This window comes from Carettochelys insculpta, chromosome 24 (assembly GCF_033958435.1).
Source record: "Carettochelys insculpta isolate YL-2023 chromosome 24, ASM3395843v1, whole genome shotgun sequence".
NCBI lineage: Eukaryota > Metazoa > Chordata > Testudines > Carettochelyidae > Carettochelys > Carettochelys insculpta.
The window spans coordinates 15,635,328-15,662,715 of record NC_134160.1 but is presented as its reverse complement, the minus strand read 5'-3'; the positions used below and the strand labels follow the sequence as shown (position 1 = coordinate 15,662,715).

General features: G+C 43.8%; 1 protein-coding gene across 9 annotated transcripts in view; it reads left to right on the top strand.

Annotated features, from left to right (window-relative positions):
- The first annotated feature begins 1,593 nt into the window (after positions 1 to 1,593).
- PUM1 (pumilio RNA binding family member 1) overlaps positions 1,594 to 27,388 on the top strand; it is a 209,043-nt gene continuing 183,248 nt past the window's right edge. For 8 of the 9 annotated variants that reach the window (XM_074976100.1, XM_074976093.1, XM_074976097.1 and 5 more), the window contains exons 1-2: positions 1,594 to 1,687; positions 7,259 to 7,632. In XM_074976100.1, coding sequence (XP_074832201.1) covers positions 7,270 to 7,632 — 363 coding nt within the window. In that variant the 5' untranslated portion in view covers positions 1,594 to 1,687; positions 7,259 to 7,269. The remainder of the gene's footprint in view (positions 1,688 to 7,258; positions 7,633 to 27,388) is intronic. The other variant, XM_074976099.1, reaches the window with a different exon arrangement.

The window sequence follows — 27,388 nt, the reverse complement described above, 5'->3', positions numbered from 1 at the left end:
CATGGAAACCAATAGGAATGCTTAATAATGATAATGCCGTGCCTCAGTCATGAACCTGGACTTTAGTGCTGCACAAACACTGAACAAACAGATGCGTTCTAATCCCAACATGTGTATCATCCATGCATTTGTAGTAAGAAAGTTAAGTACAGTACATACAAAATATTTGTTCAGCCGGGATCTTTGCAACCCTAGTGATTTTGGCCCAGACCTGCAAATGTATTTAGGTGCTAACTCCTATTGATTTCAATTGAAAGTTGGTGCCTAAATACTTCCCAGCATCTGGATCTTTCTTTCTTTGTGCCCTATAAAATAGGGATACTATTACTCATCCACAGCATGGAGGTATCATGTAGCTTAATTAATGAATGCAATTAAAACACTTTGAGATTCCGTGAGCAGGTCCCGTTTTATACCTGGCCTCTGGTACAAGGGTTTATTATCTCTGTCTTTATTCCTACTACACAGAGGACTACAGAAAGGAACTTTATCATCTGAAGTAGTGCAAACTGCAATATCCACATTGTTGTACAATACTTCATTTTTTTCTTTTGTTTTTCTTTAAATAAGAGCTCAGTCTTTGCTGGAGAGAATTGATATTTGTTTGCATGTGATCATTTATGACACTCTGCAAACATGGATCTCTTGGAACTGAAGAGGATCAGTCTGGTTTATACATTGGTAATCCAAGTGTCAGGACCCCCTGAAAAATCATGAGATTAAGGAGAGAGTTCTTTGTATTTACCTTCTGGTTCCCGATTCTTTAAGCTGGGCTCAGGTTATGTTTTCAGAGTTTCCTCTACAACTATGAGGGATAGCAACTCAGTTCTTGTATGTTGAAAACTGAAATTTTTGTCTAATAATGCCCTTCCTGGAACAAAAATAACAAGAAGTCCTGTGGCACCTTAAAGACTAACAGATATTTTAGAGTATAAGCTTTCCTGGGCAAAGACCCGCTTTGTCAGAGGCATGAGTGTTCTCGAAGATACTGGCTAACAGGGCTATCTCTCTGATACTTGTCACCAAAATATTGTGTGTGTTGGGTGGACCAGCTTAGAATATTTGTATGGAGGAAGGGTGTGTATCCAATGGGGAACCTACTTGGGAGTGTGTATGGGGCGGGGGGCTGTATAGGGTGTAGATGACCCCATCTGGGGGATGTGTATGGGGTGGGGAGGCCAATGGGGTGAGGAGCATGGGAAATCCATTTGGGATGGAGCACTCAGTCCTGGTGTGTGCTGGCACTGGGAACTTGGGGCATGTGCATACAGCATCGGGGTATGGGGAGGACGAGCGCTCCAGGGGCACGTTCTGTCCGGGGTGCCTTGGAGCTGGGCGTGCACTGATCCCCGCGCCCTGGCCGGCATGTGGAGCACCTGCCTTCGGGCTGTGCCTCTGCTTAACCCAGAGCGATGCGCAGAGCGAGCTGGCGGGCTGCGGAGCGGGCCCGTGCCGCGGGCTAGCGGAGCCCCGATGCAAGAGCTAACGCTGCGCGAGCGGCGCCCGGCCCCAACCTGGAGCCGGGATCCGGAGCGGCAAGCAGGGCCGGCCGAGCCATCCCATGATGCACCGCGCCGCCCCAGTCCCCAGTGGGCCGCCATGTTGTCGGAGTGAAAGGCAGGGGGAGAGGCAGCCAGCGAGAGGCCTGGGGGGGGCTGAGATCCAGTTTCATCCTACCGCTCCACCCGTGAGTATCTGGACCGGACCGCGACTGAGCTGGGCCTTGCGCCCCAGGCGACCCGACGGTGGGGCCATATTGGGGTTAAGGACTCGAGGAGGGGGTTGATGGGCCCCGAAAGACAGCCGGGCGCTGTGGCTGAGTAGCTCCTCTCGCGCTGTTCCCTGTACATGTTTTGGAGTCAGAGCAAGGCCCCTATTGTTATCAAAGGAAGGGGGGAGGGGGAGTGGGGAGGTGCAGGGTCCCCATAATATTCCCTAAACCCCTCCAGCCCCTCCCCCACAAACTCCATTAACCCTTATCCTTGGTTCCCTGTGAAGTTGGGGTAATCTCCTGGGGGAGAAGGAAATAGTCATTGTGGGGGTGCCGGGGGTGGGTTCAAGCTATTGCGGTTTTAAAAATAACCAAGGCGGGGGTCTTCTTAACATGTAATTCATCGCGTGCGTTTTAACTTGGCTTTACGGCGTCGTCGGCGGGGGGGAGGGGGCCTTCACTAAATGTGATAAATAGCGTCCAAGCCGTGTACACAGTTCAGATTCCTATCAGCAGGAATTGCTGGGATCTCTGTGTGTTGAGCTGTACATTCGTGTATGTGTAATGTGTGTATCAGCTATAACTAGGATTTCTGGGGGTGTGTGCATTCAATTCTCAAGAAAAGTTGTGATCCATTTGTATTGTCATAAATTTTCCCAGTATTCCTATGGTTTGGGCTTTAGCTTTGTAATAGTGGGGTGTTTTGGTTTGGGTGGTTTTCTTTGCTAAGCCTTGTTATGTTTTTTTGTGTAAGAGTGTGTGAGTGAGAGCGAAGGGAATAAAATACGGTACTTTCTGATGTGCTATTAAGTGTACATATGCTGTTCTCTCTTCATTTTGCCTCTTCCTGTAGTATTTGTTTTGGATAATTTTTAATTAAAAATACATATCTATATATTTTTTTTGAAAAGAACAACATTGGAGCTTGTTCTTTACCCCAAACCAAGAGACATTCATGGTTTTTATTTTTTCTGTTTAGTGCTTAATAACTTTGTTCCAAGTAGAAATTTTATTAAGCAGACCATAAGTAACGGATTTCCTTTTTATTGAGGGGGTGGATAGTTTATCATTTTTCTTATGATGTGTTTTAATGGTGTTTTAAGAAGTTTAGTTATCAATTTACCCACTTCCTTCTGTCTACTTACATGCTAATGAAAATATGAACTTTTACATTTGTGTAGGCCAAATGCTTCTTAAACAATGGGTAGGCAGCTTTAATTGGAAAAATAGAGCTCTGTACAGATGCCTAATTTAATTTTACAAAATACGTTTCCTTTAAGATCTAACCTTTTAAAATATTACAAACTCTTTAAAAATCAGAGTACTTGGAGAACAGTTGAGTTCTAAATTTGTTGCAGTTAAGCTACATATAGAGTACAGCTGTTTTTTTCCAAAGGCCACCACTTTTTGTAGTGATAATTTGTTTAGCAGTGTACCCACAGTTACCCTTGCTTACAGACAACAAATTACATGCTGTCTAAACTGTGTTATTTTGCTATAACACAACTTTTTGTTTGCTCCTATGTGTAAAGGGAAAGAAACTTATCTTAATAGTTATTTGATGTTGGCAGTCTCTTTTTGTGAAGTCCAGTAGGAGGCTGTTTATTTTGTAAATGAGCAGCTCAAGAGAAGCTCTTTACATGGAAAATACAGAAGGAATTTGAAAAGTATGAAAAGATCCAGTAGCCATAAGACACTGGCAGTGATATGACTTGCAGCTGTTTGCTAGTTGACCAGTATGTGTTGTGTAGGTGACTTAAACGTATTCTGAAGCTCTCTGTATGCTTTGAATGATGGTATGGTATTCAGCTGCCTGCTGCATTTACCACGTATCTGTTAAAGATATATCTCAGAACTAAACTTGAACTTCCCATCATGCTCTCCCCCCCCTCCCCCGATCTCTTTCAAAATGTCTTCTGTGCCAAGATTTCTTTTCTGACTCGGTTGCTTTCTCTGTTAAAGGAAAGAGGAGGTTCCTGAGTGCACAAACAGTTGTAAAGAATGTGCTAATCCTGTTGTTAAATCCTGATTGTCATTTTCTGGCATGAGAATAGTATTTTCTAAGACTTCCTTCTTTCTGGTGAGGTTTGAGAGAGTAAGTGATAGCCCCTCAAGTTATGGGAGCAAGAAACCTTAATCACCACCCATTAACTTCGGGAGTAACGATGAAATCTCTGAGGTATTTTATGCAAATATAAATATGTAGCAGACTGATGCTTGAGGAGGAGCAAGTCTGAGACGTAGAAAAGGACAGGTCCCTTCTATATTTAATGCTTTGAAATTCAGGAGGTGGTTGAATTCTTTCATGTTATGCGGTGCATCACTTATGTGGTATAGTTTAAGAGAAACCCCTCGATTGGGCCACAACTGCCAAAACCTTAAAGTTTACTTCTTAATTATGTGCTATTATCTGTCATGTAGACATCTGTAGACAGCAAAATTTTGTGAATAAGGACATTAATTTGGACACTCATGCTGCAGTGATTTACGCACATTTACCTTTGTTCTGTGAGTAGTCTCATTGGTTTCATTGGAGATATGCAAATAATTGTGTGTATATGTGACTAAGTGAATCTGTGAAGATTGGGAACGGAGTGGGGGAGGGGTGTGAGTATGTTTTTAAGATTGCCTCACAGTATACTTTGCCATTTATTCCAACAGGAATTAGTTTAGTTTTAGTTATCCATAATATTACTCCAGAATACCTATGTACTTTCCCATTGTCATCACAGTTATAAGTTCCTTAGAAGAAATTGATGATAGAGAGAATCCTTTTTACCTCTTCTGTAAGAGAGATTGATTGATTTAATTTTTACTTGCTTTGCATGTGAGGGTATGTGTAGAATTAATAGGAAAGCTAAAAAGTATATCCTGGTAAAAGAGTGTCTTGTGAAAGATTATAAGGCTTTAGTGATGAGACCTGATTATAGTGTGTTATATTTAATATCTGAGAAGTGGAATGATACTGCCTAGTTTTGTGGTCAGATTTAGACAGCTCTTTCAACATGTAAAGTGGTGTGCATAAGTGCAAAGTTACTTGTTTACATATCTCTAGAAAAATAAAAGAAACTACATTTGTAAACTTAAGGAGAGGGGGAAAATCCTAATATTGAAATTATTATATTCAAATTCCACTAGCAGGTGAATAAGAGAGAAACACTGCACATTGGTAGGGGAATGCTGGGTGATTTTGAACAAATTAAGATGTCTCTTTGTTGCCATCTTGCATTCTACTGCAGTTACAAAGTTGTTCCTGGAAGTCAGTTGTAGGATTTGACTATAGTCAAAAAGTGGTGTGATGAAAAGAGGAGATAAAAGCTCCCTAAAGAGCTGCTTGCTGGTTTGGGCCATTTTCAGTCAAGATATATTAGGGAGAGCCTTATCATGAATGTGGACATAGTTTTCCTTCCATTTGTGATGGACTAACAGCAGAATTTGCCCATCTTAGTGGATGTTCTTGGTGGCTTTGCATTTGGGTGATTGAGAGCAATGGTAATAATTGACACACAGGTTCTAAATAGACCTCTGAATTCTAATCATTAGTGGAGCTTGAATTTCTTGCAACTTTAAAAAGCATATGCAAGCAGGTATGTAGTGGGAATTACGTAAAGGAGTGGGGGAAAAAAAACAGTTCTCCATCAAGGTGTATAAAATCTTATGTGATATCACTGTCCCTGTTGAATTGTTGGTATTTTTGCTTTCACAAAACTAAAAAGATTTACCACAACAGCAAAAAATCAGCATTTCATAGTCCATCAGAATATTTTGGGGATAGTGATTTATTAGTTGATTAGCAAGAGCTTTATAGGATGGATTCTCTTTTCTTCCTTTGTTAGAAAGTTTCTACAATCCGAGTTGAGGATTGGTGTTTTTTTTTTGTTTTGTTTTTTTTTGGTATTTCCCCTCTTCCATCAGTAACTGAATTGAGGCTGTTGGCTGATCTAGATCTGGAACATTCTGTTGGTGTCTCAGTCACTAAGGCTACATCTACACGAGAAGCCTCTGTTGACAGAAGTCACTGTTGGAAGGGATTTCCTGGCAAAACCTCTGTCAACAGATAGCGTCTACCCATAAAAGCAGATTGAAAGCGCAATCTGCTCTGTTGACAGAGAGCAGCCAGACTGCCTGACCTTTTCTCAACAGAATGGCTGACTGGAAGCTCTGCAAACAGGGCTTCCCAGTGAACCTTGCTGATTCTAACTTTGGTGTAAGTCTGACCACAAAACCACAGAAGGGTCCTGGAGCATCCACATGACTGTTTTATTGACAGAACATTGTTGAGAGAGGTGTGTTATACCTGAACAGGGAGAGGAGGTATGCTGCCAGTGGATGCACCGGGCTTTGTCAACAAACTGTCCACAGAACATATTTTGTGCGTAGCTGCTCCATGGCTTTTCCTGACAAAAGTCCAATTTTGCTGGGAAAAGCCTCTCATGGAGACATAGCCTAAGAGGTTAGCTGTTCTTTCTTCAGGGAATCTCCCATGAGTATGTGGGTATACCTTGTGGTCTCATGACCCAAACAAGCTTTTGAGTTTGCAAGAGAGTGCTAGTCTTATTCCTACCACTATTCCTAAAGTGACACACATGCAAAGCAGGGGCACGTGAGGTGCTTGTTGATGTTACACAGCATTCTCTTTGAAAGTCTGTATTCAATCAAAGAGGTTGTGATGGTTCAGTAGGGACACCCTGCAAATTCTAGGTATGCAAATGCAATGAGCAAAATGATCCTATCCTAGAAGCCCCTTTGAGTTATGACAGTCTTGTGGCCCACTGAGAAGAAGGGCTGTTCATATGGCCCACTCATTATCCTGGGTTGCCCATTGCTGGCTTAGACTGAGAGAAAATGTTAGTGTCCTGAGTAGTGTTCCCTGTAAGATCAGTGCTTGGGCAGCTGCCCAGGAGAGATTCAGGTGCCACCCCAGCTGATTAGCAGAATGCCCACAGAGGGCATCATATGTTTCTATTGGTGGTGCACATTTCCAGATGCCTTGGTGCACAAAAGAAAACGTATTCTGTCCATGGATGTTAAAAATTAGAGGGAACACTGGTCCTGACCATGAAAAAAATTTCATGTGCGCAGCTTGGTGGTTTGATTCCAAGATAATAGGCACATATAAATGTATTAGATATACTGGCCACATCCAAGAGAATAAACAATCATTTTGACTAATATCAAAACAAAAAAGCAGTCAAGTAGCACTTCAGAGACTAACAAAATAATTTATTAGGTGAGCTTTCGTGGGACAGACCCACTTCTTCAGACCACAGCCATACCAGAACAAACTCAATATTTAAGGCACAGAGAACCAAAAATAGTATATAGATTAGCATGGCTTTCTCTATTACTATTTGACTGTTGTGTCTGTTTGATATTTTACTAGCACAAAGTTTGTTAAATTTTTAACTTTGATCTATGGGTCAGATGTGACTAACAGAAAAGCATACACCCATCAGAAGAAGTAAAGATTTTTTTTCTTGATACAGGCAATGTGTGCTTAATCAGTTATTAAAATTATTAAACATTGAAAAACCTTTGTCTCCCTAGGTGTTGGTGGAATGAGCGTTGCGTGTGTTTTGAAAAGAAAAGCAGTGCTCTGGCAGGACTCGTTCAGCCCCCACCTGAAGCAGCACACACAAGACACAGCTAATCCCAACATGCCTGTTGTTTTGACATCTGGAACAGGATCCCAGGCTCAACCACAGCCAGCTGCAAATCAAGCACTTGCAGCAGGGACACACTCTAGTCCTGTCCCTGGATCCATAGGAGTCGCAGGCCGCTCTCAAGACGACGCTATGGTGGATTACTTCTTTCAGAGGCAGCATGGTGAGCAGCTTGGGGGAGGAGGAAGTGGTGGAGGCGGCTATAATAACAGCAAACATCGCTGGCCTACTGGGGATAACATTCATGCAGAACATCAGGTAATACAAAAAGAAAGTTTAAATATTTCACACTGAATACATGAACAAATCAGGCTTAGGGTAGCTGCTTTTAATGAACTTTCTTAAAGCTTAAGATGGTTATTGTGTGGCTTGGATGATATAACCCAGACTTCCTTTCTTTTCAGAATTTTAATACTAGTTATAAATGAAATGTTTTCTCACTTCTGATCCTATTGAACTGGAAATCCCACTCCACTCTATGATGGTAGTTAAAATGAATCTGATGGCAAAATTAATCACTCCTCTTTATTGTTGTGTGTGGGGTTTTTTTTTTTTTTTTTTGGTATATGTGAACCAGTTTAGCATTGTCTGTTGCTTTTTACCCTAAGCTGTGGTAAAATTGTTTTTTAATGGTATTACAAAACTCTGTCCTTTTTAAAGCATGGTGGAAATGTCACTCTTTAAATGCACGCAGGTCTGTTACTTGTCTGCAGCACAAGGAGAAGTGAGGGAAAGGAGGGCTGAGCATTGTTAACTGAACAAGAAAGAAATTGCCTAAGAAACAATTGTTTTCCTGAATGCTAGGAACAGAACTCTGTTTTCACATGTATTTAACATCCTAAAGAATAGTGTGATACTGCTACTGTGCCTATAAATAAGAAAAGGAAGACAGAATTTAATTGTTAGCTGTAATGTTTATCTTTTCCAGCCGAAAATGGTTTAAATCACAGCTTAAATTACCCTATCTTAGACAAGTGCATATACCACTGCTTAGCAATCTGTTGTGACATATAGGTAAGTCTTTAACTACATGGAGGAGCAAGGCAAGGGAGCTAGAAACGTCATTTAGAGGTAAGCACATTTTTTGAAACCAGTGGTTCCCAGAAATCTATTGAAAACAGCAGGAACAAGATTTCTGTAACCTCAATAAAATCTCAGCATTACTTACATAACTATTTGGATTTCTGTCAAAGTAGAAAAAGGATAGTGTTTTAAACTATGATTGATTGTTTAAATCCACTGTTTAAAGGAACACAGCCAACTAGTAGCATGCCCAAAATTTGATTTAATATTCAATTTATTATAATTTGGTGACACCAGCTGCACTCCAAAGAACTAGTTCATTTAAAACTGAACCATTTTATCACAAAGTATGAAACACAAATCAGAAGTGTTACCCCTAGCCCTTTCTTCCCACAAAAGTGTTCTGCTTTTTCTGCAGGACTGTTTAACAGGTAAACACTCCTGAGAATTATGCAACTTCAGTAATAGAAGCACACGTATAAACAAGGAAGTAAACAAAAAACTATATTAATTTCATTTCCCTCAGCAGTACAGGATAAAATCCAGAATATGAGAAATGTTGTTGTCAGATCTCTTCTAAACTCATTTAAAAAAGAAAAGCCTAATTTTCCTCATGTAGTACAGTGTTTAGCTAAAAAGTGCTTGAAGAAAAATGATGTTGGACTCCAGTGTAGAATAACTGACTGTCATTATTCTTCTTAGGAAAACCCTTTGACAGTAGAAGTTGTAGTCCAGTTTTATTAGTTGAAAGATTTAACTAAATCTTGGACTTAGGTGAGAGAGGTCAGGGCATGCTGCTTACGTACTTTTTACGTATTTTGCGATCTCTAATTTTTGCTGCTGCTAAGTGACAACCTGTAGGTACCAGACAGGGGCTTGGCATAGGTTGGGGTGACCTGGGGACATTTTCTGTGAGGATGGTTTTGTTGTGCTGAAATGCACAAATGGGCAAAATTATCAATCCTTGCATCTCCTCAGAAGGAAGCATTGCCACCAGGGGGTAGAAAACTTGAACGTATTTAAAAAAAAAAAAAAAAATTCTGCAGTTTCTGTGTGTCTGCAGTCTTTACTGCATTCTTTAGTACTGCAATCTTTACTGCATTCCTTTAAACTCTTTTTAGCTTTTATTTAAAAATATAAATTTGACAAGTTTTCAAAGATGCGTCTCAATGACATCAAATGTATTGTGGCTCTCTCTTTTCAGAAAACTCTTGAGTTAAATAATAGAACATGTGACAGTACTGGAAAATGTCACTTGAAAAGCTCATTGGGGCTGTTTAATTCTTTTAAAGCATTTAAGTGCAGGATTTTTGTGGTTTTTTTACATCCCAGACATGAAGATGTTAAATGCAAAAACAGTCTGATATTAAGGCTGCAATTTGGTGTCAAAATGTCAAGAAATACACGACAGTATCAGTTTAGTGGTTTTGCAAGTACCTGGCATTTATTTTTATTTTCCATGATTATAGTGTAGCTTCATGGATTGTTATTGTGACCTACATGCTTTATAATACTCACCTTAACACACTTTATGGCTGTAATGATTTTAGTTCCTAATCTGGTGTCAGCTGTACACATTTATTTATTTTGCATTCAGCATATGCTTTTTGAATTACATTAAATTAAAGAGCAGTTTTAAGGTCGTTATAGAACAGGACGTTGATTTGGGTTGGCTTGTTTTGCACCAACCCCCACAAAACTTTTTGAAAACTTTTAAATTGTAAATATAAATTTTCATTTTCTTCCCGTTTAGCCCTGACCTTCTGAGATGCTGCATATGGGTACAGGTGTCTGACAACATGCATGTGTAGGATCTGTGCTGTGGTCCTATATGTATCACCTTGGGTCATGGATCATTCACTTTTAAGGAGATGGAAGTAGACCAGTGTTCCCTCTAACTTTTTTCCATCCATGTGCAGAATAAATTATATGTTCGCTATGGCATATGCCACATACAGATGTGCACCACCAGTAGAAACACATGCTCCAGGCTGTGGGTGATGTGGGTATTATGCTAATCAGCTGGGTGGTATTTGGATCTCTCCTAGATGGCTGTCCATGCACTCAGCTTACAGGGAACAGTGAAAGAGACTATCTGGGATCTAGGCTGGGGTATTAAGTCAGTTTGTAGACAACTTAAAAAATAGGAACAGGCGGCTAATGAACAGCAAAGGGTTAATGTGAATAGTGTTTAAAAACCAAATTTCCACTGAACAAGTAAAACTCCAAGTTTATATAGCAGGGCTGCAGAATTTTTTTTGGGTTTCAAGGCCACTGACCCACAGAAAAATTAGTTGGGGAGAAGGTATATAAAATTGAGAAGCCAAAAAAAATAATGCTCACTGATGTGGCCCCTCACTCCCCTCCAGTACCACTGGCGGGGGGGTTCAGGGTTTCCCCTAGGCCAGGGTGGGACCAAAAGTGGGTGGTGGGGAGGCTTCAGCATGGAGTGTGCAGGATAGGACTGCCAAGGAGCAGGTGTAGGGTGTGGGAGGGAGGGCATGGGAGTTGCCTGAGATTGAGGGATCTGGGTGGGAGGTAAGGTGCATGAGTGGGCTGGGGACAGAGGTGAGGGGGTCAGGAGAAGGTTGAGAGTGGGGGTCTGGGTGGGAGGGAGGGTAGAGGAACAGGCTGAGGGTGGGGCTTGGGGCAAGAGTGGGCTAGTGGTTGGAGAGTCTGGGTGATGGGGAGAGGTACGTGCTGCCATCCATTCTCCCAGCTGAGGGAAGGGGAATAGCAATGTAGAGACATACTTTCTGCAGAGGCTTTTCTCCAGCCTCTCCCAGGCATCACTCTTCTTTTGCTCTGATTGGTTGGAATTAGTCAGAGCAATGGGAGGTGGTGCTTGGGAGAGGTGGGGAGAAAAGCCTCTCCAAGGAGCTGTGAGCTGCCTTCCCTCCAGCTAATTGAGGGGGAACAGGAGCAGCAGCTGCTTCCTGCTCCTGCTATGCAGAGCTTCTCAGCCAGGGCTGGCCCCAGCTTGTCAGATCCTGCCCACCCCCACCCACTGTGGACCAGTTGCTGGGCAGGGGAGCCCTGGGTCTTGGGGGTCCAATCCAGACAAGCTGTGGTCTGGGTCCAGGCCACATTCCAGGGAGTCTCCACTCCTGTTATATTTTCCCCCTCTTTTAAGTTGCTATAGTGTGTGTTTACGGCCTGAGTCTGCAACATTAAATCTCACTGCAGTCAGTGGGAGTGGTAGGATGCAGAGCACCCTAAGGATCAGGCTCTCAGATTTATAGTGTTTTGGTCCCTGCTTTAACTCAAGTGGCATCTGGCTCAATTTGGTCTGTGGAGCCATATCTGCAAGTGGTATGGAGGGACTTGTGTTGTTGTGGAGGGCAGAGCTGAACATCATGTGGGGAAAATTAGTGGTAGCAAAAGGTCATAGAGGTTAATTATATGTTAATGCAGTTTAGTGTGAAATGTCCAGGGTTTAGGAGATTATAGCTAAATGTGGGAAGATCTTTATATTTTTATAAAGGGTTGCTTCCTAATCTGTGTTTCTTTGGCTTGGTGTCAACTGTTCAGATGTAATGTATTGTCAGCACTTTGAGGCTGGAATCTCACTGTCTCTGACACTAAAGACATTCCTGCAAATCCAGTAAATAACATTTCAGCCTGTAGTACAACAATAGTTTGTATAACACGTGTGTTAACATAAATGTTACTTGCTCTTCATTGTTTACCATGTTTTTATTTTTTCACCTGTCTCTTCTTTCCTCCTTGGGGTGACAACTGGTAAGAATTTGACAGGTGTAACTGAAGAACACGTTTCTGTATGTGCCAAAAGAAGTAGACAGTGTCATCCTAATCCCAAACTGTCTTCAAAATTGGAGGATAAATGACTTGTCTGCTGAATTGCTGTACATTAAACCCTCTATTTAATGGACTAGTGGGGGGAGGGGTGTCTGCTAATGCTGAAAGTCTGTTAAATCCGAACGGTTTACTCTGTTCATCACAACACCCCCTGCAAATAAATGCTGGTGACTCATCAGAGCTTCTGGAGCTGCCAGAGCCACCTCTGCCGCGGCTGTTGCTGGAGTCACCGCACTCTTCTCCCATCGGGGTGGGACATGTACGCGTGGGCAGGCAGCACTCATGTATGTGCCCCACCGCTAGTGGACGGTGCATGTGCCAGCTTCAGCAATGGTCTTGACGGCCACTCTAGCAGCCCCTCCAGCTGTGGTGGTGGGCTCGGTGAGTCTCTGGCAGTTACTTTTTCTTGGGGTGGTAGTTGGGGTGGCAGACAGTATCCTTTATTTCCGAAGTTCGCTAAATCAGGGTCTGTTGAACTGAGTGTTTTGTGTGTGTCTTTTTTGACCTTTTCTCTCTCCCCCTCAGGGAAAAAAAACTGGTTTTTTTTTTTTTTTGGTTTAATAAATTTTATCAATCAATATTCCATTCTCATCTGGGTAACTGTAGAGCACGTGTTGTATTTTATAAATCCAGTGCTGCTGTTGTATACCAATACTGACATAACTGATTTTGGAGGGTTCTTTGATTTTCCAGCACCTGGTAGCTGTGGTACTCACATGTTTATCTCATAGAATCGTAGAACAATAGACCTGGAAGAGACTTAAAAAAGCCATCAAGTCCAGCCCCCTGCCCTAGGCAGGATCAAACCCATCAGATCAGCCCAGCCAGGGCTTTGTCGAGACGAGACTTAAACGCCTCTAGGGATGGAGACTCCACTATTTCCCTGGATAGACCATTCCAATGGTAAACACATACTCCCCTCCTTCTCCTTCATTATTAGTAACCCATACCCATTCATGCCAATCAATAGCCAAGGCTTCAGCAGCAGCAGAGATTGTGCCGAAGACAGGTGTGGGAATGGAACCAGGCATGTTGGTGGAGCTGGAGTGGAGCTGTGGCTGGAATTGGAGCTTTTCTGGGGGCTTGAGTGGAACTGCAGCTGGGGCCAGAGGGAATGCAGTGGAGCCTGGCTGGAGATAGAGCTGGGAGCTGGACAGGTTTGGGGGGAGCAGTGAGGCCGGAGTGAGGGTGGCTGTCTTCAGCCCTGCTTTGTGGCACCCTAAATGTTCCTCAGCAACCCACCAGTGCAGCGGTTTCCAACCTTTTCCAGACAGGGACTCATTTTGACAATTCGGGAAGACTTGGTGACCGAAGGCAATTCAAACATAGGGTGGAGGGGGGAAGCAGGACCCTAACTAGCTAATTTTGTGCCTGAGGCAAGAATATAAAATTGAGCCCCCTCATACTTATATAGTCACAGTAATTTAATAGAAAAAGGAAAATACATTAATAATAATACTGTTTATTATAGTTTATTATTATTATAATTGATCTGAGTTGTGGTGGCGGAAAGGTCCTCACCCCTAAACTGCTCCACTCCCATGCTCCCCTAGCTTAAATCCCACACAGAGGCTGGAGGGCCTAGGGGGAGATGCAAATAAAAAATGCAAACTGTCAGATCAGCCACATAGAACAGAAGGGGGGACAAAAAGGCGGGCATAGAGAAGAGCGGGGGCAGAGACTACTTACTGCAAGTCTATTAAGTGGCTTGCTGCGGATGACTATGAATACCAAAGGTGGAGAAACTGTCTTTGGAATGCATAATTGCTTCTTTATTGATAGAGATAGCTGCTTGATGTGGCATTCTTAAGGAGGTGCAAATGGCTTCAAGAGCCGCAAAAGGGTCGCCAGCAGCTCAGAGCCGCAACAAATTTAATTGTGACCCATGTTTGGTTGCCGACCCATAGTTTGGGAGTCCCTGTACTAGTTGTACTTCCCCCATGGTTTGGGGACCAATGCTCTAGAGGTTAACTTCGTAAAAACATGAAGGTTTAGAAGTATCTGCAAAATAATTTTTTTTCTTTAAAGTTTAATTGAGGCCATTTATTTTACAACAAGAACTACCCTGGTAAAATGTTTAATCTGTAAGTAAGAAAGGATGAAAGTTCAGTGCGTATTCTGTGTCCATTTACTTTTAGGCTGTCTGCGCAGATTGCTGTTGTGATGGTGGTTTTTACTATTATGCCACTTCTGCAGAAAAAACTGAATTGAGACCAGTAATTCATTTCACATAAGACACTTAACAGTTACCAGATATGAGTTCTGGTGACTAACAGCCTAGGCCAAAAGAAATTTGCCTGCCCTGCACCACCATGCTCAAACTGCTGGTGACTGACCCAATCTGCTGGGGCCGCTGCTGCGCAAGCCACACCAGGACGTGCCGCGAGCTGTGCCTCGAGCTGCACAGGCTGCAGCTGGTGGGACCACAGCAGCCTGTGGCCGTGGGCTGGAGCTGTTGCCACTGCTGCTGTGTCCCACCAAGTGTTGGGGAACATGTGTGGGGCAGGCAGAGGATGCTTTATGTGCATGACTCTGAGGAGCTGCATTTTGCCACACCGTGGTGTCCAGTCTGTCACATGTGGCAAATGGAAAGCATATTGGACACTGCAGGCCTAAGCTTTATTTGATGCTGAAGGACTACATATCTTATTACATATCTTTGCAATTACCAAGTCCCACTAGAAAACAAGACACTTGACTTAGAGGAGAGTTATCTTCGGCACTTCATAAAACTAAGAAAAGCTGCTTTTTTCCTTGCACACAGACGTTGCAGGAAAATGAGGCATTGACTGACTTTTCCACATTTCATTCAAGTGTCATCGTTCCTTAAAATACAGTAATATCCCCTTGTATTTACTGTAATTTAGAAAACTTGTACCCAAAATGCAGTTTGTTAGTAATAGAGAAGTCTGTCATAGTTTGAAGATGAGAACAATCTTTAGGGATTTAGTTTGAGGGCACCCGTAATAAGCTAATAACCCTGGCAGCATGCTACTCTTCCTAGTTAACTCCTCAGCTCTGAGGAGATATCCATGCATTCAATAGGAGAATTGTAGTGAGAGTAACAGAGCAAGGACTGGAGTTCATTTCTGGTTTTGTCTGTCTGTCTGAAGTTGTAGGTGTCTGAATGGGGAAACATTGAATTTCTTAATCAGTACTGTACATGTAGTTGGGTAAAATCTAGTTCTCCTGATTCATCACCTTTCCCTAAATCCACGTTTAAAATAAGCAGCCTGTCTTCTAAATTTCCATTTCATTCTGGGGATGACAAACATTATCAAGTTTGCCTATGGAGGGAATCCTCTCCTATTTTTGTAAAATGACCTGGGAAGCCAAGCAGACACAGGTTCCGGTCTTGCTTAACAGGAAGTCCTGCTTAGCTGTACTTTTTTTCTGCCAGAGACACTCAGGCCAGGTCTACACTGGACCTGAAAGTCTATTTTAAATATGGCAATTGCATATTGTGGCAGGACCTCCCTGGGTCTCACACCTCTTCCTTCAGCTGGAGGGGTTTAGCAGAGGCAGGTGCAGCCTATATGGGCCTGCTGGTTAGTCCTTTTCCCTCCTTTTTCACAGCCAGGGCTTCAGCCTCGCTGGGAGAGGGGAGCCCAGGCGCTCTCCCATTGACCTATCCCTTTCCCCCTTTCTGTCTTTTGTAAATGTTATTTTCTCTCCTTCTCTGTCTCCTCTCCTCTTCCCTACCGTGTCCCCCACCTCTCTCTCTGTGTCTCTGCCCTGACTGGGGCTGCCTTTTAAACCCTGCTGCCACTCTCTGTTGCCTCCACCTGGGAGTTTCACTGGCCGTTGCTCATCTTCCCCTAGCCCAGGCTGCTACAGACTTTGTGGAGTAAAGTGACTAGAATTTGGGGAATATTGTGTGACATAGCTGGTTTTATTTTTATGTATTAAAAATATTCTTAATTCATAAACTCTTTCCCTTTCTGGATGTTTGTGGAAAATGACATAATTCAGGCATTGTTTTTCTGGCAGGGTTATGTATTGGATAATGGGAAGAAGGATTGATGTGAAAGTAACAGTTGTTTGGAGTGAATGAGGTACAAAATACTCAGATCTGTTGTTTTCAAAAATAAACTATCATTCATAGATATTTGTATTACCAGAAGAGATGTGTCATGTAGAAGAGCGTGGGCAATATTTTCCCTTACAAGTGCATGAAATCCTTGTCATTAGGATATGCATTTTCCTCTCCCATGTTTTTCCCAAGGGTGGATTGCCTGAGGAAAGGTTGTGAAGGAAGAGAGAATGTTGGGCAACAGAAATATCTGCTACTGTATGGGCTAATGGTAAAGGGCCAGTTGCTCATTAAAACTCCCACTGCAGTTGTCACATGTTCTTCTAGTATATTTTTGCACCATTTGCATTTTCAGATATAGTGGAACCTTAGACTTATGAACATTTCAGAGTAACTAACAATTTCCATGTCTGAAATATTCATAACTGAACAAAATGCCACTAATGTGCCGAAGAAAAATGCTGCTTTAACTATCTTCATTTACATGAAATAATCAGAGAAAGTTTCCGTACCATGTCAAATCCTTTTGATAAACATTCACTTTATTTTTTTAATCACTTGCATTTAACACTGCTGTATTTGTGGGTATGTGGTTTTTGTTTTTGCTCTCTGCTTCTACTTGCGGTGATGAGGTGTGTGGGTCAGTTTGCAGGTTTTGTGTTTGTAACTCTGAGGTTCTGCTGTAGTTAGAAGACCTTGCACCGCCTGTGGAAAAAGATTGACTGCTGGTGGACAGGGTGTGAGGAGTGCTGGGAGTCTTCATCACTCCTCCCACCAGGACCCTACTTGAGAGAATCCTAAAAGACCCCCATCCACTGCCACTACATTGAGAACTTGGGGAAAAAAACTGGATCAGGGTAAGGTATTTGAGGTGACCAACAAATGGGATGCCAGCAAACTGTTCCTCCACAAGGAAAGCTTCACAGACTGGTGGTTTGTGCACCAGGCCCAGCTCAACTGCATCCCTCTAAATGGGGCCATCTGTCACAGAGACTGTGACAAGCAGTGCAGGAGGTTCAGGTTCAGCAATGAGACCCTGTGGGGCTGCCAGGTCTTCTCCAGGGCCTGGCAGCTCCGCCACAATGTTGTACAGAACTGGCTCATTAAAGCCCTCCTGCTGACCCTGGGCAGCCTCGCTGTCTACTCGGTTGTTCCAGGAACCAACAGCCCATTGAGATCAGACGTTGTTGTTACAAATGAGCATGCAGTGGAGGTCCTCATGTTTGATGTCTCCATCCCATTCAAGAATTGGATCCTAGCCTTCCATGAGCCTGGAAAGAGGAAGATTGTCAAATACAACCTCCTGGAGGACACCCTGAGGGCCCAGGGATACACCTCGGAGATACACAACCTGTTGGTGTGGGGCCTGGGTATGTAAGACTCTTGAAATGAGGCAGTACTGGAAATCTGTGGCATTGGATGGTGCTGTGCCCAGCTCATAAGGCAGCTGATGATCTCTGATGCTATCAGGTGATCCCAAGACATCTATACCAATTGCATCATGGGCCACCACTGTACCAGGAACAGTAACAGAGATCATCCCGAAAAGATGTGACAGAGTCACCACCAGCCTCCCCTAATGCTTCAGTCTACCCATCTACCTGCATCGCATCACCATAGGGCCACTGAAGAGAAACACCGATGAGAGACAGAGACCAGCAATAAGAGACAAAGTCAGGGACTGCTTCTGCTGACAACCTGTGGACTTTACTTTTAAGAGACTCCTGAGGCCTCCCATCCAGGAGGGATGTACTCAGAGGCACCACCCTCTTCTTTCTGTGGTTGCCTTTTTTTCTTTCCACAAGTGCCAGAGGAGACCATTGATGAGGGGCATGGTCAGGGAGAGCTCCCACCTCCTTTCCTGATGGGCTAAGGACTCTACACTTAACTCATGGAGTCATCCACTGAGGAGGGGCACAGCCAGGGGCATCACCCACTTCGTCTCCCTGCAGGCTTTGCTTCTCCCCCAGATGTTGGATGAGACCACTGAGAAGAAACGCTTCCTCCACTATGGACTGTGTTTTATTGTTTCAGATATTCCTCTGAATCAAAGAGGACAGAAGACCAACCACATTGCGGAGCACGCACCACTCATATGACTGTGTACTCTGCCAAGGACTAAGACCCTCTTCATTTTACAGGTGGCTTCCCTGAAACGGTGGTTTCAGTACCCACCTATCTTCATCTGGGACAAGGAGAGTTGCATTTATGGGATTTAGTGTACTTTTGCTTCCTTGTTCTCTCATCCAACCTTGCTTTGTGGATTTCTTTGACTTTTGTGTTTTAACTTGCGGATGATGTACCTTGTCTTTTAAAACATTCATTCAATAAAACTCTTTATCTGTGTGTTGCAGAATCACTTCCTTGTCATTCTGTCTGTGCTGGTATTGCCTTTGTGCATTTTTCAAAATTCTTGTTCTGCCTCTCAGCAATCTTTTTTTTTTTTTTCTCTCCAATGCACCACAGATAGTCTAATTCAATCCCTCTCTTTTAGTTTCTGTGCAATTCCTCTCTGCTCTTCCGCTTCCTGGATTGCCGTGTTTGTCAGGTTTGCTCCACTTGCCTCCATCTGAGCTACTGATAGTGTAGGAATAGATAATTTTTGGGAGTAAGAGGAGGAACACCAAGCTCTGGTTATTAGTTCCATTATATTAATACTCCACCTATCTGAATTTTAGTACCCCACTGAAGTTGGAGCTTCAGTTTTGGATTGCAGTGCCATAGGACCTGCTTTCCCATTGGGTTGGAAATTTCAAGGGCCCATGACTAAATTTCAGGCTTTGCTCTTAACAAGTGGGAATGGTGCTAGAGGTAGTTTAATGCCGGAAAAAAGGAGAAGAATCTTGGTGGGTTCTGTGGTGACTGTCGTGGAACATGAAGTTATACAGACTGCTTCATGACAGGCAAAGTGGATAACTTTTCCTGAGGGCTCTGTTTGAAGGGAATGTTGTGAGCATGAAGACTGATAAATCCTGCAATGGATATTTGAATGATAATATTGGAGGACTAGTTGTGTGTGCTTCTGTGGGTGTAACTTGTCTGCCCAAAAGTTAATTCTAAGATAGGAGGATTTGATTTTATGAAATAGGTTCAGCGGTAACTGCTCAGGATTGGGGAAACATAAGATTAGAATTAATAGTCATTTTGACCCCCCAGTTCATGGTTTGTGGTAGCATGGAGATAATTGCAACATAATACTGAAGTGCCATGGTCCAGCACACAGGCTGACTTGGTCATGAAAGGAAAGCGTGTGCCATACTGAGCAGTGTGAATTTTATTGTGGAAAGCTATCTTGCTTTTATGGTTGCAGTTGGTCTGAATTCCTCTTCTCTTGGTCCTCTGTTAAGTGCAAGTCCAGTCACATTGTGTGGGAGAGCTAACCGCTGTAAATGGCAAGCCAGGCATTTCTACCTGGAACTGGGGACGACTGCCCTTGTAACCAAGATAGGAGATTTTATGAAATGTTAGGATTTTAAAATTAAGGAATCATTCTCTTACAATGTTGAGAATGAGCCTTTACAGCCTGCCATGGAGGTAGGGAGTTCGTGGACTGGGGTTTTGTGGGGTAGAGGTGAAAATTTACACACTTATGAAGTTCCATCTGCCATTTATAAATGCTAATGACATTTTGTAAGAACTCTGAAATCTCTTTGCCGAGCTCCTGAGTCTGCAAACTCTTGCCCTGGTTGGTACATATTAAAATCAAACTACAAATAGCTGGGCTTATCAGAAGCAGCAGAAATGTAGCACTTTAACGACTTAACAGAATGATTTATTCAGTGATGAGCTTTCATGGGACAGACCCACTTCGCCAGATCACTTTAACTTCCACTACAGTTGGAGTACAGACTAACATGGCTACCTCTCCTTATCAAAGTTCAATATAAATTGATAGTTTTCAGTAAATATCAATTTCATCTGATACATCGTAATTGATGAAAAATTATGCATTGATAACTCCCTGTCCCTTGTCCTTTCAGGGCTTGGGTGTAACTGTTCCTGCTGGTGTGCAGCTAGTCTTCTGCACCTTTGCTGTCATGGCCTCACTCACTGATTAGGGTTGCGGGACTACCCTGGGCAGCATGTGTTCAGCAACAGGGTGGGGATTCCCTGTGCCTGGGGTTCATCCTCTTACTTGCAGCCGTCACTGAGGGCCTTTGGTTTGCCAGCAGAGGACCACAGCCTCCCTGCATCTGGGTCCTGGGTGTCTTGGGATATTGCAGTCCCAATGTCAGTGCTGTCCTACTTCTAACCCCAGTCCTGCTTCTCATAATTTCCCACAGTTGTAAAAATACAAATAGTTAACAAATGGGAAAAAAAAATTACACCAAGACTCATGTAGGCTATGGAGAGGAGCTCCTTTGTTCTTCACAAAGTAGGCGCTTTGGAACAGAGCAAGACAAGAGCCACTTGATGTTCAAATCAAGGGAAGAAAGTGTCGGGGTGGGTAGGCCACTGTCTTAGAAAACCATCATCCGGCACAGTCTGTCAAGGTCTCACATGGAACCTGTAAGGAAAAAGCAAAAGAGGAGGACATCAGACAATGTGGAGAGGATCTAGTGAGATTGAAGGACAACAACTGGGGTACTCGTGGAGTCAGCTAGAAGTTTTGTCTTGAAACAGAGTGAAGTGTAGGAGACTTGTAGGTGACTTATGCTCCATGCGGAATACAAGAGTTAAAATCAAGTAAGTCAAGCCCTTTTGCTCTCCATTTCTTAACTTCGCAGTTTGGCACAACAGTGGAGACAGCAGGCAGATTCTGGCCTCCTGAGCAGGTTAAATCTTCTTTTGAGTGAGTTGAAAATTCTTATGCACAACACAAATACTGAGGTGGTACGTGGATGTGTACTTCCAGTACAAAAGCCTAGCTTTAAATTTGTATTTTAAACAGTTCATAGGTGTGGAAGAAGAAGAAAAATATTAAAAGAAGTGATAATAAGGAGCAATGTGTAATATGTTAATATAAAATCAAATAAAAAGAAAATTTTAATGCTGCCTTTGTAGTACAGTAGACCCTTGAACTGCATGACTTTGAGTTGTCCTTGACTCGCATTAATGCAAGCCAAGCACAACTCAAAGCCCTTCTGTGGCTGTCTGCCCACCAGGCTCCCCCAGCTGGGGGAAGCCAGGCAGGCAGACACCTGTGCCTCTGTGGGATACCAGGGAGAAGCAGTGCCTTGCTCCCAGAGTGGCGGGCAGCAGTGAAATAGGCTGCCACCTGGTTCCCTGCTCCCTACCACTCTGGGAGCCAGGAAACTGACTGCCCCATCAGGGCTGGTCAGTTTCCTGGCTGCTGTCAGCGGTGGGGAGACATGAATCAGGCTGCTGTTTTGGTTTCTAGCTTGCTTTCCTTCCACCTTCCCCACCACTTTTGGGACCCACGTGCTAGTCAGTTTCCTGGGTCCTGCAAGTTGAGGGCAGAGCTGGGAACCAAGCCACAGCTTGGTTTCCACTCCCCCCCCTTCCCCCCCACAACTGTGTGAGCCCTGGGGGGCTGGTCAGTTTCCTGGTTCCTGCAAATCTAGGGGAGCTGGGAACCAAGCTGCCGTCTGGTTCCCATCTCCTCTGACTTTTGCAAAATTTGAGTTAGGTGGGGGTTGTGAGGAACGCACCTACTGCATAGCTCAGTCTGCTGTACATCCTTCGTAACAACTCAGGCTAGTAAACATACCAAAATGGAACATACTGAAAAAAGCTATGTAAATTAATCAAAGATATGGCCTTTAAGTAAAACATAGAAATATGAACCAGAACCCCAATTTAACAGTCTATTCTCATAGACAGTTAACTCTTCAGAATCTCCATCACTAAAGCTGTTCTCAAAAAATAAAATAAAATAAAATAAAAAAACTGCCAAAATACTAGCATGCTACAGACTTTTGCAACTATCCCTCCTGCATGCATATTATCCACACACAACTCAGCTTTAAGATGCTAAACAAATCTGAGTCAACTAGAAATAGTAATGCTCTCCTTGAAAATATCAATATGGCATTTACTAGCGGCAACTCTGCCAGGTAGCAAAGATCTGGCTTTAATGCTAATGTTCTTCCCCAATAAATTCTAAAACATTATGGAATCATTTGGTCAAAAAAATAAACAGGATCTGTGGTACATGTTTTTAATGATTTACCATGTATACATTATAACACAGGATTTTAAAAAGTTAAGATCAGACTATTCAGGTATCCATGAAACTCCAAAAATTGTTGAAAGAAGCCTTTTCTCTGTTGTGTTAAGTTATGAACACCTATGTAAACGGTGTGTGTAATGCAGTCATGCAAATTTCATGAGCTAGTCTTTGGCTCCAGTATTCATTCACTAAAGCATGAATTGTGCAGAGACAGAGCATCTCCCATGGTGGTTGATGATGATAAGAGCGTGTCTCATTGACTCTTGCTGTAGCTGTGATGAGAGTAAGTCAGGACATGCCAAACAACCTCCCCATCCCGCCATACAGATGCCAGCACCCATCCACTCTCTCTTTCCCCCACCTAACATAATCAGCTCTCCTCCACCCTCTGCTCCAGCCTAGCCAGAGCCTGGGAGAGAGTCTGCCTGTTGGAATTTCAGGCACCAGTAGCCTCAAACTCATTTCTCAGTCCCCATCCCCATCTCACCCCAAACCTACCTGCGCCATGCAGTTTCTTCCTATGTCCCCCACCTTTCCTGAGCTGGAGGCTGGGAAAAAGTGCTGCGGCGGGAGAAGGGAGCACAAGCAGCTGGTTGCTGTAATGAATAAACTCTTTCCTCTTCACTCCCAGCTGGCTGGTTGACTACCACAGCCCAGCTGAGAAACAAAGCACCCCAAACTCTTCTCCTTATGGGTTGGGAGACACACTCTGTTCTCCTGATCAGGGAGCTTCTACAGCTGTGGGAGAAGTGTCCTTCCCACAGCCAGGCAGCTTCCTGTATGGCAGCCCAGCTCCTGGAGGGGGCTCATAAAGCAGTTGCATGGCTGCCCTGTTGCTCTGGTTACAGGGAGCACTGGTCACTACCCCCGTCCCTCTGACATCTGTGCCCTTAGCCTGGGATGCCACCTTCCCCTCCCCACTAACACCCATGCCCTCACTGGCATTTACAGCCACACCGATCTGAAACCAAAGTGTGAGCGATTGGTGTGGGGCCCTGGGCAATTGCCTTGCTTGTTACTCTCCCTCCTCCCACTGCATACTGGCACTGGCTCTTATATGCAGAAAAACAGTTTTTGTGGCATACGTGGGCCATAGAATTTGTATAGCATCTTGGGATACTGGGGCTCAGAAGCTAAAAATTGAGAACCTCTTCTCTAGAACTTCAGGATCCTCCCTTCAGCAAGACTTATCTATTGCAGTGTTTCCCAAAGAGTGGTACCTGAAAAGATTTCAGGGGGTATGCAGCATAAAATAAATTATCAAAAATCAGGAGATAAGCATTGGGATAGCATTGGGAGATGGGCTACGCTGGTAAGGCAGAATTCCCGAAAGGGGACGTGAATGTTTTAAGTTTGGGAAACACTCGTCTATTGAATCAGAAGATGGGTAAGTAAGTTCTTAAGCACTTTAGAGGATTCCAGGGCAACTGTTCAATAAAGCTGTGTCTACTGTGCAGGATTTTTCAGAAATAATGTATTTCAATGTTCTGAAAAGAGCTTTCACACTATAGAACCCAGTTTGTAATAAAAGCAATGCATTTTGGGCATGTATCCCATTGTGCCTTGCTAGGCATTGTGGGAAATTGTCCTGTGAACCCCCTTCTCCTCCTGATTCCCTGCTGTCTGCTCCCTCCACACCTGCCCCCCAATTTCCTTCTCCTTTGCATGCCATTTCAAAGTGCTACACCAGCATGTTCAAGGAAGCGCATCCGTGGATCCTGCATTACAACAAGGTATAGACCCAGTAACCACTGGTCCTTAGGGTGGTCGATCAGGTAACATTGGCAACATGCACTTCAGTGAGTGTAATAATGGACTTTGTTAACAACTGTTCGGAGGAGGAGGAGGATCAAGATGATGCAGATCAGACCTGCAGCCTCCTCACATCCCACGTTCTCAGAATGCAGAAGGTTGTTCTTGCTTTGTCACACAGTCTAGGCACAGTGGACTGTTGCTTCTGGGCCAGGGAGACCAACGTGGAGTGGCAGAATCACATTGTCTTGCAGGCTTGGGATGAAGACCAGTGGCAACAGAATTTTAGGAATTGTAAAGCCACCTTCTTTGAGCTGTGTGTTGAGCTGACACCAGAACTGCAGTGCAGGGACACCCAAATGAGAGCTGCTCTGTCTGTGGAGAAGTGTGGTGCTGTTGCTCTTTAGAAGCTGGGTACCCCTGATTGCCACTGGGAAGTGTACTGTTGGGGCAGTGCTGATACAGGTGTGCAGGACAATCAGTTGTGTTTTGCTATGCTGGATTGTGACTCTGGGGGACGTAGCTGAGACTGTGGCTGCTTTCACAGAAATGGTATTCGGTAATCGATGGGATCCATATTCCAATCCTCACCCCCTCCGCCTTGCCTCAGGGTATATCAACCGTAAGGGTACTTACCAGCAGTGGTCCATGTCACTCGTGGATCACTGTGGGCGTTTTATAGACATAAATGTGGCATGGTCTGGAAAGGTGCATGACGCACAGTACTGAAAGTTGCAGGAGGGCACTTTCTTTCCAGATTGCACAATAAGTTTGGGAAGAGTGTGTATGGAAGTGTCCATTGTGATCCTGGGGAGGCCCTGGCTCATGAAGCCTTGCACAGGGCAACAAGGCGTGGCTCAAGTACAAGCTCAGCAGATGCTGTATGGTCCGGTTGGCAATGAAAATAGCAAGAGCCATTTTTTTGGGTTTGGTAAAAAACTCAAGAATTCAAGAGCCACAATGCATGTAAATACAAGATGGTCCTTAATAAATAATGTGAAACCATACTTCTTGTAATCCCTATTTTAAGAATAGTGCATGCACAATGATTTTTCATATGATACATGTTTACTGCAAGACATTCACAAATGTTTTACATAGTTTCCTTACACTTTACATGTGTGTTTGCACCACTGTCTTCCTGACTTTAACTCCTGAACCTTCTTTCTCTTTGGAGGATGTTAGAGGAGTTATCCAGCATTTTGAGATCACATATTGTTTACAATTTAGATAAGAAGATGAGTTGTTCATTTTTTTTGGGCTTTTAGACATATTCACCATTTATTGAAAATAATCAGGAGGTTTTTTTGCTTTTTTTTTTTTTTTTTTACAATTATCGCATCGGGAGCCACAAAGAAGTCCTTAAAGAGCTGCACGTGGTTCTGGAGCTACAGTTTGGAGACCACTGCACATAGTGGTTGAGTATGGATTTGGATGCATGAAGGGGAGGTGACAGACGTTACATAAGAGGCTTTGCCTGCTTCAGGACCATTTCCCTGTGGTGCTGGCCACATGTTGTTGTTGCCTCCACAATCTGTGTGAGAGCAAGGGTGATGTGTTTGCACAAGGCTGATGTGCAGTGGCAGAACATCTGGCCAGTGTGTTTGAGCAGCTGGACGCTGATGCTATCAGGGCATCCCATAGGGTGGCAGTTAATATCAGGAAGGCCCTTAGGAACCAATATGACAAGGAGAAATGCTAAGATTATTAGGGAGTTCCTGGCTATGTGGCCCTGGCTGGGTGACATCCTTCCCCTCCTCCCTCTCGGCTGTCTACCTGTGTTAACTGTAAGAATAAATGTACTGAACACACCTTAATTTTTTCTTTATTTAAATGGTTATTCATAATGGCGCAATAAAGTATAAGGGTGGGAGGCAATGGAAAATGAGGAGAGAGGGGAAAATACACCTGAGTTTTCCTTCTTGTGTGCAAATAGGACACACAGCAATGGATAAGGGTGGGGGGTATTGGAAAATGAGCAGGGAGAGACGGGATCACAGGTGTTTCAGGGACCAGCTCTCTCACCTGGTTCATAGCTGGGGAGAGGTGTGGAGTGATCAGAGTACTGCGGGAGGGAGGTGGGTAGCATACCAGGACAGACACTGGGGTGCTAGGAAGGGTCATGGAGCAGAATTATGCTGTTGCATACAGGAAAGCCTTTGCCGGTGAAGGTACTCATTGTTCTGAGCCACGAGACTCTGTGTGATAGTGGCCTGCTCATCTAGAGCATGCTCAGATTTGCCTGTGGTCTCCTCTTTACTTCTGTGCCCTGCCCTCTTAGTTTGTTTATAGTCTTTCTACCTTTCTGTCTTGCCAATCTTCACTCCATGTATTTGACACCTCTTGGCTAGTGTTGTTCACAAGGTCCTTCAGGAGCTCCTCCCTGGCCTGCTTCATATGCCTCCTTAGATTGGCCAGTCAGCTATCAAGGTTGCCAGAGGAAGATGATTGTAGAGCTGGAAGTGGGGCTGTTAAAATCAGAGAGAGAAGAAGGACACATTAGTCCACTAAATGCAGAACAATGCCTGTGTTACAGGAGACCTTGGGGTCCCCAGAAATGGCAGGGTTGGGGGTAAAGGGAGGATGATGGGGGATTTGACTGGTGTTAGTGGTTGCTCCATAACATGTATAGCACACACACCCTCACTTGTCCATAGGTTGCTATATCTCTGTGGGATAGCTTGCTGCTGAAAGTTGACAGGAAGAGGAGGCAGCACCTCCTTAAGACCAGTGAGCTTAGAATTGTAATGTACACTCTGGCAGTTATGTCTGCTCTGGTCCCACCATGGTAGCTGAAGGAGTGGATTGGCAAGGTCACTTACCACGGGGGAGGGGAGATCCTTGCTGTCCCCTGGAATCTTCAGAAGAAGAATCAAAGGTATCTTGGAAGATCCTTTGGAAATATCTCAGATCATGTTTAGATGGAAATATGGAAACCTAAATGGATCACTAAAATCTTCCATAGGAAGCTTCCAGAAGCACCTCTAAGTGTTGAGGTGCACCCCCTGCCCCACACACGTGTAGAGCAACCACCTTCCTTTGTAGTGCTTGAACAAACGGTCATTGTGGTGCTCCTTGTGTGTGCTCTGCGTTGGGTTCCTGGAAGCTGACTTTATCATCCTATGAGCTCAACAGATCCTTGCTGATCAGTGGGGTCTGGGAACCAGGAGATTCCCTGCTCTTTTGCTAAGCTGGCACTGCATAGGGACACTTATCATGGCAAACACATGAGAATTGTTTTTAATAAAATTAAT